The 13,960-nt window shown below is 44.1% G+C and overlaps 1 protein-coding gene across 1 annotated transcript in view; it reads right to left on the bottom strand.

The window, feature by feature from the left end:
* The window catches only part of MSH3 (mutS homolog 3), a 101,724-nt gene that overhangs the window by 66,271 nt on the left and 21,493 nt on the right, over positions 1-13,960 (bottom strand). The window contains exon 9 of the mRNA XM_071580143.1: positions 531-643. Within this exon, the coding sequence (XP_071436244.1) occupies positions 531-643 (113 nt within the window). The remainder of the gene's footprint in view (positions 1-530; positions 644-13,960) is intronic.

Here is a 13,960-nt window from a genome sequence, read left to right as displayed (position 1 = left end):
GGATGGGCTCCAGGGGCTGGCAGGGCTTTGCCAAGGTGGGCATCGGGCACAGGGTGGGCTCCATGGGCTGGGAGGGCTTTGCCAAGGTGGGCATCGGGCACAGGGTGGGCTCCATGGGCTGGCAGGGCTTTGCCAAGGTGGGCATCGGGCACAGGGTGGGCTCCAGGGGCTGAGAGGGCTTTGCCAAGGTGGGCATTGGGCACAGGGTGGGCTCCAGGGGCTGGCAGGGCTTTCCCAGACTCAGTGATCCTGTGAATTTACTGATGACAGAACTGGGGCAGTGGCTGACCCACCTGAAGGCTGTCCTGCCATTCAGAGGGACCTGGACAGGCTGGAGAATTGGGTGAAGAGAAACCTAAAGAGGTTCAAGGGCAACTGCAGGTCCTGCTCCTGGGGAGGAACAACCTCTAGTACCAGCACAGGCTTAAAAAGATTCCACTGTGCAGAAAATTAAGCAAAGGTGGCAGAAAGCCTGCATGGATGTAAATGCCAAAAGGATGTGTGTTTCAAAGACATGTGGAATGCCATACCTGTGGTACCAGGCACTTCTTTTGCATAGAAGTCAGTTATCAGCTGGAAAGCATGGCTGTATTCAAAACTGAGGTTTTCCATCCTTTCTATCCTAATTCTGTCATCCTGTAACCTGCAAAATAAACCATGACTTTCAGATTGTTATGCTCTCTTCACAGAGAACACTGAAGGTTACAAAGGTGTCTTTCCTTTATTAAGAATTGAACGGGTAAAGAATAAAGAGATGAGTTATTTAAGTGAGTTGAGAACATTTCTAAGGGTGGTGTATTTTTTTAAATGTTTCCTCTAATCACTGTAAAAGTGCAAATAAAAAAACCCAAACCCCAACAGCAACCAAGCTCAAAGGAGACTTGCAAGAGGTTGTCTAGTATACCTGCAAGGCAGATACAAACATGACTTCACCAATCATAAAAGTATTTGCCTTACCTGTTTTTAAAGTCTTACAGTGATTGCACAGTTAAGCAATTCTCTTATGCTATTTACCATATTTAATTATCCTTTAGAGATTTTGTTCCATGTGATACCACCTGTTGTACTGCACTTTTCCCACATGCAGCTTAAATATTCCTATTTCAAGAACCTTTCCCTGTGCTCAAGGCCTTGATTTCTTTCAGTCTTTTTGCACTCCAGGCTGCCAAGGATGTTGTTGGTGATAACCCAGTTCAACAGTATCAGCAAACTTTACAAGATGCAACTTTTCTACACTGGTTGCTCTTCCTAACTGCTCACTGAAAGCAGAACTGGATGTTGCATTATCAATTCAATTTGTACAGCTGTTAATACACTATTCAACAGATATGGTGGTTGAAAAACCGAACAAAAAGGGCACACACTGTCCCTCTGACCCCCGAGCACAACTGCACAGCTACAGAGTGAGCACTGAAGAACCAGCCAGCAGAAAGTTGCCAGTAAAAGACATGTATAAACCCCCCTTGGCCTCAGAGTATCCACTCTCGAACCACCCTGGGACATCAATTAATGAAGTACTTCGAGCAGATGGGAATTATGCCAATGAGAGGGGTTGTGTGGGTATTATAAGATGGAAGTTAATAAGCCCCCTTTTTGCAGAGCTTTTCCACCTCACAGGAACACATAAAACAGACAACTTTTCTGCATTACATTCTGCATATTCCCACCTGAGAGGATCACTAAACCTCTGAGGCTCAACTTGGGAAAATGAGAGTTAATTTCCACCACATGTGTCAACTAAGTGAGTCTCAGAGGTCTGACTTCTCTCAGCACATCCCAGTTGATCCTCCCAGTGCCTTAGTTTTAACTGACTGATCCAATTAAGTTTTCAGTCTTTATACCCTCTGGGATTCCCCTCTCCACAACCCTCCTCAGAAACAGCAAACATTTTAAAGCAAGTGAAAAGACAACTGGCCCATGCTTCTCAACCTCCAGTAACTATCAGCTGTTTCCTTCCTTGTGTTTTCTCACTGGCTCCAAACTCCACCAATAATCTGTTCTAACACATCCCTCCATTTTGCTAAATTAGCACTTGTTCTCACTCCAGTCTTTTGAAAAGACACCCCTTCAGCACTAATCTGTATGTGCTGTGTGGTACCAGAGGTAAGCACAGCACAAACCTCTGATCAGACCCAAGAGACAGCAGGGCTGTGCAGCACTGAGTAGGGACTCAGAGAAATCTTCCTAAAACAGGATTTTACTTTTCATTTCTACCTCTTTATGCTTTAAACATCGACTTCAGAACAGCAAGGCTTAACAAGGTCTGCAGAGCTCATTTTTAAAACCAGAGTCAAAAAGAGGAGGCTTTGGGGGACTATTCCCTGTGATGGCTCATGCCACTCCTGCCTGTTTATAAAGCAATGCTTCAAAAGTAACTGGTGTAATTTTTTTTAATGCATTTGTGATTTTCTTCCATTTCATAACCAAATCTATCCAACTCCTTAGCATAAACTTTGGAAAATGATAGTTACAACCAGTATAACTTGACTGACTTCTTAGTAGTATTTTTGTTGGTCAACTATATTGATGGGAAATAGTTGAAGTTAGACAACTTTGATCTGCAAAAATCTTCACTTACTTTATATTTTAGACATGATAACATCAAATAAATATATAACACTTTGTCTATCCGAAGGTATGCATCTGACATCCTAAATAAAGTAAAAAATCCAAAAAGTTACAGATTCAACATATGGAAAAATCTGAATTTTTATCAAGATGTATGAAAATAAAATTTGCTGCAGATGGTTTTTATGTCTGCCCTTCACACAGACATTTGATCACCCAAAGGCCATTTTCCTGATTATAGCCAGGATGAGATGTTGTTGATGCTTATTTTATCTCTGCAGCTACCAATGCCTATTTAAATCAGAAGTCAGTTTGCCATCAACTTTTGTAAATGTCATTCTTGTCAGAACATCTGCAATGAACTGCAGCTCAACTCTTATTTTACTGATATCCTTTCCAGCACTCTGAGATCAAGCAAACCCCATAACCCCTGACACCAACAGGGCTGGCCAGGGATGGAACTCAATTTCTCAAAGCTTTTTTACCTCCTTTGCCCAGTTTCTCTTGCAACCACCCTTGTCTGGGTATTGAGTGAACAGAGATGATGCTTCAAGGTTTCCAGCTGTCAGCTGATGGTACAAATGAACCCACAGAGCTCCTCATTAAATCCCCTGCCCTCCCAGTGTGCTGGATTTGATGTAGAACCTTCTCCCATCACAAGGTGAGTTATGGAAGTTGCTCCAAGGGATGATCATCAGACACAGATAAGAATATAAAGTCAGAGTGTCAATAAACAGATGCACAAAGATCCTAAAATACACATATATAGACATGCACTTCTGTGTACATAATGGAGTGTGTACATCCTAACCTATGCTGTTCTATGACTCTGTTACTAGAGGGACTAATTTATCTGTCACCCTGTTGGGAAAGTGAAAAAGGACCAGCATTGCTGGGTTTAACCCCTCTATTTATCTGACAACTCAGTGTATTCAGTTAAAGACTCATTGCTTACCAAGTGCTGCAGGAAAAATACTTAAGGGAGGGAGGAATCTCTTAAGAAAAGCATTTATAAGAAATGTTAGAAGCTAAAAGAAAATAACATAAATAAAACTGATTTATATAAACTGACTCAAGATATTTAGAAAATAATAAAATCTTTTATTAAGAATGAGCCTGCATTAAGCACAAGAGCTAACTGCAGCGCTCTGAATAAAACAGAAGTCACTTCATTACTGCTTTACAATTCACAATTAAACAGGCATAAAGTACAGAAAAAACAAACACATCCCAAGTAAGTTTTGTTCCTGGAAAAACAAACACATCCCGAAGAAGTTTTGTTAAAGCTCAAAAGTCTTCCTAAGGAATGCAAACAAATCCAGAATTTTACCTTTCAACCGCTATCCTGCTGTGCCCATTCTGCTTTAGGGCTACTCAGACAAAGGGGTGCAGGCACCAAAATGTTACCACACAGCCCGGTATCACATAATGATACCAGGTGATGAAGCAGAATTTGGGAAGGTCTCTGCACCTAAAATGTAGTGTGACACTTTTAGTTCTGATGCTAAGCACAGATTTGTAAAGCACAAATAATTTATTTGGATTTTTCTACACAGTTTATTCCAATTGCTCTTTCTCTGCACTTCTCGCAGTGTATTTTGCTGGGACAACCAGTCTGTCACTACAGAGAAAAAATGCCTACACTGCCCAGCAAGTAAGGCAACCTGAAAGCATTAATCCTTTCAAAAATCCAAGCAAATCGTGTGGCTTTCCCTTATTAACATGCTTAGCAGAAACTTCATTTCCTTTCCTTGTCATCATTATGTTACCTTTGTTATACAATTGCCTCTGGCTCAGAGGGCTCAGCTTTGCATTTGTCAGTGGGAACTGGAGAACGATCATCCTTCCTTTTTTGGCACATCTTGGCACAAAGCTCCAGTAGCTTCTCTGGCACAGCCTCAGTGACATTTCCAAGCAGTTGTTCTTTTGACACTGAACACATACATTTTTATAAGCACAGCTTTTGTCTCCTGTCAGAGTAAAGTACTTTCCCACATTTGCTCTGGGCAACCTTCAGACACCAGAGATGGAGACAGTGTTGTTGCAAGAACCCAGCAGCACAGTCACCTCCACTGAATATGTGATAGAAATCACTGCTGTCCATGAAAACCAAACAGCAGTGACTACACAGATGTCAGCAATATATCCCATACAACACATTACCCCACAGGACCTCCACCTTTTCACATCTCCCACCCAAACCCATTTTTGGGGTCAGAGTTGCTTCCATGCTTTTCTTCAACTCTGACACACTTCAATATAATAACATAACAACAATATAATAATATAATAGTACACACTTATGTGTATCTACACACATACACATATATGTATTTTCCATATAAATATGTACACACACAGAAAAACTTGGGGAAAACTCTTTGCTTGCCTTTTTCTATCCAAACTTCCAACATTTCCCAACACCCTGATTTTCTCAGGAAGAACTACAGCTGAAAACAACTCCAACCGTATCAACAAGCCTGGAGTCTGGATCCTGGGAATTTGCAGAAATCACTCCTGTAGCTTTAGGAACTCAGAAGCAGGAGCTGCCAAGGAAACAGAGCAGAGGCTGCCAGAGAAGCAAAGGGCACAGGGTTGTGTAGGTACTGTAGGACACTCCACCCCTTCTGTGAGGACAGAATTGGGTAGGACAGGACAAAACACACACAGAGTTGTGCTGCAGCAGCTTCTGCATCTACAAATAGACACAAATCTTCTTCAGGCTCCTTCCACCTGCCTGTCCAAAGAAAGGGATGAGACAAACTGCACTCACGTCTCAGAAACCCAGCAGAAAAGACTGCTAGGAAAACATTTCTAAGCACCCAGAAGACAGTAAGATGAGCAATACTCAGCATGGACTTGATAAAAAAAAAAAACAAAAATCCCCTCAAATCAAATTTCCCTCAATTGCAGAGGAACAGATGCTGTGGACAGAGAGAAGCAGAATTCCTACCTGCTTGATTTCAGTGAGGTTACTTTATAGTGTTTCACATGTTCTCACAACTTATATACAGAAGCAAGATCTACATGGAAGTGCTCATTTCAGAGCAGGTACTAAACCAGCAGGAGAACAATACTCAGAATGGTACCAGGGGTGCCCTGCCAAAATGAAAGGATGTGCTTTGCAAAGGTCCATACAGCTCAACACGGCACCTGGTGCACTCAGTTCTTCAGGGACCACTCGGGCACTGCGAGATGGAGCAGCTCTACTCCACTTGCACCAGTTATGAACCTCAAGTGGATGCAAAGAAGGTTAGAAAACCAGTATTGAGCTCAACACGGGACAGAAAAATTACTCAGAAATTACATGTTTTCTTCATCATGTGTGGCTGTGAACAAGCAACATGTGAGAGTAAATGAAGCTCTAACCTCTAATGTAGTAGCTCTCTCCGTTAAACATCCCTTCTTGCAGGGCTTCAAACAAATTAAACAAGGAAAAAACCAAACATAAACCCAATCCACAATAAACAAACCCAAAACAACAACAAAGTAATAATCAATCACAAAACAAAATACAGGAACACCCTGCCTAATATCTGCCCTACTGCATAAACACTAATTAAATAAAGCTCCCCAGTTACACCCACCCCCTGTGGAAAATACCTCTCTCTTGAAGTGTGAGAGAGCAGCAAGTGAGGACACGGATCCAGTCATTTGCTCATGACAGCCTGAAATTACCCTTGGGGGTAAATGCAAGTATTTCTAAAACACTAAACAGTCACAAAGACAAAAATGTAGAGGTGACAGAAGCGACTAAAACTCCACATTTACATCATATATCCTAAAATCAAGAATTAAAGGCTTCTCCCATCTACCTTGCTCTGCACTGAAACATGAAACACACAAGCATCACTTTAAGCTTTCAGGATCTCTTTCAAATTCTGAATTCCTTTTTTTCCTCAAGGATCAATCATTTCATATCCCTGTGTTACCCAAGTTCTTGGTAAATATTAAATGAAATGTTCATTATCTGTGCCCTTTCCCACCAAACAGGGTCATTTTCTGTACTTTCTTCTACCATGGAGTCTTAAACTTCACATAGCAATGTTCAGCTGGACAAGTATCTTTTGTAAAAGGGAAATAAATACTCATTTAGCTCAACACGAGGTCTCATTCTGTGCCTGATCCTGAGTTCTCTGCAGCTGCAGCTCCATGCACATCCCCAGCAATGCACTTATGGACTGGCGTGGCACCACTCTCCTCCCCACTCATTCTGCTGCTTGTTCCCACTGCCTCCTCTGCAATGCCTGCAGAGCTTTTCTGCCCCACACCAACCAACTGGAGCATTCCACAACAGAAATAATTCACGGTGAGGGGAAGGGAATAAAATCTCTTGCTGACGTAGCTTTGCTGGTTAAATGGCTCAGCAACAATGAGGTGAGAAGACAGTGATAGTGACAGGACCAGAGAAGTCACTCAGGGGAAATGTGGGAAAAGATTGACACCAGAAAGTTGGAGAAGCACAGGCTGTTGTCAGGCTTGTATCATACTGCTCTCCCAACCCTCCACACAGCCAGAAGCTTTATTTCACTTTTTCACTATTTGCAGCTGCTCATCAGTAAGATTCACTCCTGAGAGACTCTCACTTCCTGATCCTTCTGCCCCATCTGCCCTCAAGTTCTGCTGTTTTCATTGCTTCACAACTGGACCTGCCCTGCCAGGGAGCCCCAGGGGGCACAGCAGAACCAAAGTGCCACGGGATGTGACACTGGCACAGCTCTGGGCCAGGCTGGGCAGCCCCACAGAGGCAGCACCAGGGCAGGACTTTACTCAGCTGTACCAGCGCCTGCAACGGGTGTAACAAAGCCTGACACAAATGGGAAGTGCTTCAGGGGCAAGTCCAGGATCAGGCCAAAGTAAATTCTGACACTGTGCAGTTTTGGCTGTGGGATGGAGCAGCCACAGCTGCAGGAGCTCCAGCCTGAACTCTCACGGCACAGCACAGTGGCACAGCTCTGTGCTCACACAGCCAGAGGCACTGCCCCAGTTCAGCAGGTGGGACCAGTTTATCCCTGTGTGGGTGTGACCAAAGCTGTGCATTCTAAACCCTCTGGGCCATTGCCCAGCAACTGTTCCCAATGGCCCATTGGCAGCAGCTGCCCAGGGCACAGCTGAGCCCTCAGGCTGAGAGCTGGCTGGGAAAGAAGCTTGGCAGAGGAGCTGGGAGAACTGCCCTCCAGGGACTCCTTGGCACCTCCACACCCACCTGAGGGCTCAGCTCTGCTCAGGGGCCAGCAACGATTCCAAAATCCCCCCTGACTCCCAGAGTCAGATCCCCCAGTGTGGAACTCCCTGCCCTGGGGGAGGGACTGGGGGCTCCCACCTGCACCTGAGGGGACAGAATCTTGGGGTTTGGGGACTTCTGGGACCACTCTTTGGATCCAGAGGAGGAGCAGACCCTGGACAGGAGGAGCCCACCACTCTCCACCAGACTGTGCCATCATCTGCAGCAACAGGTTTGTCCCTTCCTTTTCCTTTGGACTCGAAGGAGCCACGTGGGGCTCAGCACAGGGGCCACCAAACCCCCCTGTGTTTGTGCCCCAGGGGGCTGGGTTACACTGCTGGGTTTGTGGGTTAAACCAAATTTCTCTTTGTGCCATTGCATTTACTGTATTATTGTTATTAAATTGTAACTTCTTGTTGGGTTTGTTTCTCCTGCTGGTTTACCTTTAAAGCAGCACAGGCACAGAAACCAACACTGCTGCAGCTGTTCCCCATGGAACAGGGTGAGGAGCTGAGCCAAACCTCCCCAGCCCAGGACAGGCACAGAGGGAACTGCTGCTCTCTGGAAAGTACAACAGTGCTGATGCTCAGGGAAAAGTGAGTTAACTCAGACAAGCAACATCAGCGTAAAAATGAGAAGTCTGGTCTATACAACTCTTTGGAAAAGAAAGCAGAAATGTTATCCAGGAATTATATCATCATTTTAATCTGATTTTGATATATTTTTCCTCGAAGCCAGTTATGGACCATCCTGAAATAGGTACTGTCTACAAAAATGATGACCTACTGCAAAACATTGTTGAGTCTGGTCATAAAAAATAGATAATTTCATACATGACCATAAGACATACAGCAGCCATTTAATATTATTCTGAATTCTTCTTTAACATAGCTATAACTGACTTTCAGAACTCTCTCTGAACTACCACACTTCTTACCAAAAGGGCCCTGTAAAAGAAAGTCTACATGACCAGACAATACAATGGCACAGAAAAACTGAGGTCTGCATTACATATTATATAACTAAAAATACTACAACCTTACCTTGCATCACTTAGGAAAAAAAATGTGCCTTCAAGTGCTTAAAAAATATTACCAATAACTTAAATAATAGGAAGACAGTGACTACTGCTGAAAGAAACTAAAAAATTCTGGACAGGCAGAGGGAAGGAAAAGATGACAGAACAGCCTTGAAATAGAATTAGTTTTGTCTCTCTAATACAAAAGTGTGGACTGTCACCTTGCTCTAAATAGCAGCATTTCCACCATCTCTTCACAACCCCAGAGCTCCATCAGTGCTCACACACCTTCCACTGCTCTTTGCTTCAGGAGGACATGTGTTGTCTGATCACACTGGTGCTGACTGACAGAAACACAAAACCTCATTTTAAACAGCAAAAGCTTTAGAGCTCAAAGCACTTTTCTCTGTCTCTCTTATAATATTTCTGCAAAGGCTTCCCACCTACCAGATCTTGCAGCGAAGTCATCACCATTGTGTTTCTGTCAAATCACTGCCTACTGTCATTAACACTCACCATTACAACCCTTCTCTAGGATCAAGCTGATGGAGGAAAGATTTGGTAGAATACATACTATTCAAAGACACATCTTCCCCAGCAGCACAAGTAACACCCTAAATTCAGCTTGTTAAGCTCAATGCTTAACACTATTTCCCAACCACTTTAATGACCTTCCTTTCCCTTATGCTGTGCCTGAGCAAAAACTCTGAAGCATTTCCAGTTCCATTTATTTGAAATACCACTATCCCTCAGAACACTCAAAGGTATCTGGATCACACATATACAAAACATTTAGTGCTTTGTCCACGAAAGAAAAGCATTTCCTAGGTGAGGTTGTTTAATGAAGAATTAAAAGCAGATGGCTACAATACAATATCGTTCTGGAAAGAATCTTGAATTCAAGTTAATTACTTCTTCACAGAGTTAAAGAGAATCCCAAAACAAAGTTGAATGCTGCAGGATGTACCAGCCCCAGAAAATCCACACTGGTTACAGAGACCGGGAGCTGCTGCAGAGGGTCCACTGGAGGCCACAGGGATGGTTCGGGGTGTGGAGCATCTCCCTGGTAGGCAGAGCCTGCGGAAGCTGGGCCTGGTCAGCCTGGAGAGAAGCAGACTGAGAGGGGACCCATCACTGCACACAAACATCTCCAGGGGTGGCACAGGATGGTCCCACACTCTGCTCAGCGGGGCAGGGACAGCACGAGGAGCAATGGCCATGAACTCCAGTACAACCAGTGCCCCCAGCATGAGGCAGAACTGCTTTGCATGGGGGTGGCAGAGCCTGGCCCAGCTGCCCAGGGAGGGTGTGCAGTGTCCCTGTTGGGGACATTGCAGTCCCCCTGGGCACGGCCCTGTGTCACTGCTGGGGGTGCCCCTGCCTGGGCAGGGGGTGGCACTGAGGGGGCTCCAGAGGGCCCTTCCAACCCCAGATATCCTGGGATTCTGTTCTAAGGAGTGCTGTTGGAACATGAACCACATGTGCCCAGGTAATGGATAAAAGGGCACTCCACAAGCATAGATCTACAGGTCAAATAGGAAGTTGAATGGATGTCATCATCAGCTTATGAAACATCATTTCCAATGATTACATAAGTAATAATTGAGATGGTGACAGACAGAGTCCATCCATGGCTCTGTTATAAATCAATGTGAGCTCACCTCCCACACTGCTACCACTGCTCTACCTGCCAAGAACTGTCAGAAACATCATTCCTGTCCTACAATCAGCATAAGAATTGCTGTGGAAATTTACTGGGAGCACTGAACATCCAACACAGACCTGTCTGAGAAAGTACATTGCCCTGCAAGCAGGAAGGCCACACCTGGAGTTTCCACTCACCACCACACGGAAATTATGTAACTGAATGCTCAGAAGAGGGGATCCATGTCCTGTTCCAGCTCTCACACACCTTCTTTGGTCTGCAAAGGCAAGGAGCCCCCAGTGCCTGGATTGCAGCTTTGTGTAAGTGAGGCTCAGGACTATAGGGGTGAACTCAGCGGGTCTGCTGACCCCCTAAGGTCACAGAACCACAGAATCAGAGAATGGATTGGGTTGGAAAAGACCTCCAAGATCAGCAAGTCCAACCCTTGATCCAACTCCACTGTGATCACCAGCCCAGGGCACTCTGTGCCCTGGGCTGGTGATCACAGTAGGGTTGGATCAAGACATGGTGGATTCTCACTCAGTGCCACATCTATAGAATCACAGAATGGATTGGGATGGAAAAGACCTCCGAGATCATCAAGTCCAACCCTTGATCCAACTCCAGTCCCTTGACCAGATCATGGCATTCGGTGCCACAGCCAATCTCAGTTGAAAAACCTCCAGGGATGGTGAATCCACCCCCTCTCTGGGCAGCCCATTCCAATGCCTGAGCACTCTCTCTGCAAAGAATTTTTTTCTGCTCTCCAACTTCAGTTTCCCCTGGCAGAGCTTGAGCCCATCGTGCCCCCTTGTCCTATTGCTGAGTGCCTGGGAGAAGAGACCAACCTCCACCTGGCCAGAACTTCCCTTCAGGCAGTTCCAGACAGTGCTGAGGTCACCTCTGAGCCTCCTCTTCTCCAGGCTAAACACCCCCAGCTCCCTCAGAGGTAATTGATGAAGAGATTGATATGGAGCGGTTCAAAGGGTATTCTTGAATGAAAGCAGTTTGCAGTGCACCCTTAAGAGAGAAAGAACCACCTGCAGAACGCAAGAGACCTTTTAGCCAGTAAAGTGTTTCCATGTATGCTTGGCTGAGCTGACTGACTAATTATGAGATGACACGGTGTGGAAGAGAGTAGATAAAAGTAAAGCTGTAACTAAAAATAAAGTCCTTTGTCTTCAGTGTAAGCCTTCTGATCACACTACAGCCTGAGTCTGTCTCTGCCTCCTCTGAATGCTGTAAATCTACCTTACCTGACACAGAATCATTTATGATAAACACACACGGACAACAGAGCCAAAGCAACTCGTGTGAGAGCTGTTAGTGCTTCACTGAAGGGGAGAGAACACACAGAGGTCCCCCAGGGACAGCCTGGAGCAGGGGAAGGCCAGGGAGCAGATGGCTGTTCTTTCCATGCAGATGTCATGTGGGAATGGAAGAGCTGAAAGGCCTCCAGGAAGAATCTGTCCATGCCTTGTGTGCACTACAGACAGCAACATCCTGACACTGCCTGGACACTGATCAGCACTGGAGTTAAAAACACAGAATTCTGCCCTCTGTCTGTGCTCACAGCTGGAGAACACCTCACACTCCAAATAAACTGCAGGAAACTCTCCTTCCAGTTTACTTGGAGTGCAGGCAACAGCTCAGAGCAGAAAGAGTGGCCTCACCTTTCCCCCATGCATTCCTCAGCCATGTCCTGACAGAAGAAACCCACTGGTTCTCAAAGTGGCAGATGTCAACTAGAAAGATACCTGAAAAAAAATCTCCCATAACAGCAAAACAAAAAACTCCCACAAGCTCCCACAAAAACCTCAAAAAAAAACCCCCAAACTCCCATAAAATCAAAAGAAAACAACTAAAAATAACAGTCCATCCCACTGAATCCTCTTGACAAAATTTCTGTATGGCCCTGCAGGATAACAGACCAACTTAAAAAATTAACCAGGAAAAAGAAAATCTAAATTAGGCCAGAGCTTCTTAGTTTAATTTAAATGTCCCAAGGGAAGTATGAACATTAGTGTGTTCTCCAACCATGCTGATAGATTATTACACTTGCCACTCAGGCAGAAAACCTGTATTTGTTCCTAAATTTTTAGTCTGAAACATCATATTATTGTAATAAGTTATAACAGAAAGAATAAAAATTTTGAAGTATTACTGCAGGATTTGGGTAATTTTATCCAGATATTTTTGCACAAGACTGGATATTCTTAACTAACATTTTTGAAAGGTTGGAAATACATTCATCCAGGCTGCAGAGGAAAATAAAACCAGCATGTGGCTGTATTAGTTATTAGTTATTCTCCTTCATTGCTGTCAAACTATGGCAGCACCTGGAGCAAAACCAGAACTTTCAGTCACCCAGTGAAAACAGGATGACACTTAAGATAGGGGGAGAGAGCTGAATATTAATATAAATCCAAGCATGTAGTGAGCAAGAAGTTCCTGATGAAGTTATTTGAATGAAAGAAAAAAAAAGAGGAAGAATGTTTATTGGTACAGGTGTTAACTTGGGAATTAATTTTGCCTTCACTCTCCACACCAAAACCAAAGGAAGCCTCGGGGTTTTGGCCATGAACATTAATGAGATTGTTATTTTTGTAATAACTCTAACTCAAATGTGGCTTTCATACACAGAACAAACAAAAAAAATCCCAAAAAACGAAAAAACCCAAAACCAACCAAAAAATAAAAACAAAAACAAATTAAAAAAAATCCACAAAAACAAACAAAAAAAAAGACACAGCACCATCTTGCAAGTGGTAGACAAACCTTGAAATAAGGTTTCAAACCCTGAGAGTTCTGTGTTAACCCCCAGGGAGGCCAAACTCCAGTTCCTGGAAAGAGAAAGAAGCAGCTGATTTTAGCCATGCTCTGCCTTGAGCAAAGAAGGTGCACAAACCCTGACACAAAGTGTGTAGTTACATCCCCACTGCTCACAGGGCACCTCCAAAGGAGCACAGACATCCTGCACAGGATCCCACAAGGACCTCTGCAGTTCCCAACCACCTCAAAACAGGAGAACTGAAACATGGAATGGTTCCATGAGGCCCTTCTGGAACTTGGGGAGAATAATTTCCAAGGTTGGGAATGAACACTGTAAAACCAATGGACAAAACATACTGTTCCCATGCAGAGAAATTCTGCTCAGAGCCCAGCAGACTGCAGATCCTGCTCACCCAGCACGCCTGGAGTGAGGAAATACCATTTAAATCTCAGTGCTTAGGCAGAATTTGGCACAGGGAACTCTTCATCTCCCTCAGATAAAGAGCTTTACACGTTTTGTAATGATTTTAATAGAGGCTGCTGGATGGAAAAGGGGAAACAGCTGGCTGGTCAATTATGCTTTTAACTAATGTTTCCTTTGATAAGCTGGTACAGATTTAAGAATCCATTAAATGTGATGAAATGAACTTGTTAATTTTTCAGCAAATTATTTCCGGGTTCCCTGTGAGATGTACAAAGATGCTTAAAGGCATAAACAGAATAAATACAAAGA

The sequence above is a fragment of the Pithys albifrons genome, chromosome Z, assembly GCF_047495875.1.
Source record: "Pithys albifrons albifrons isolate INPA30051 chromosome Z, PitAlb_v1, whole genome shotgun sequence".
Taxonomy (NCBI): Eukaryota; Metazoa; Chordata; class Aves; order Passeriformes; family Thamnophilidae; genus Pithys; species Pithys albifrons.
This window is presented reverse-complemented; position numbering and strand designations above follow the sequence as displayed.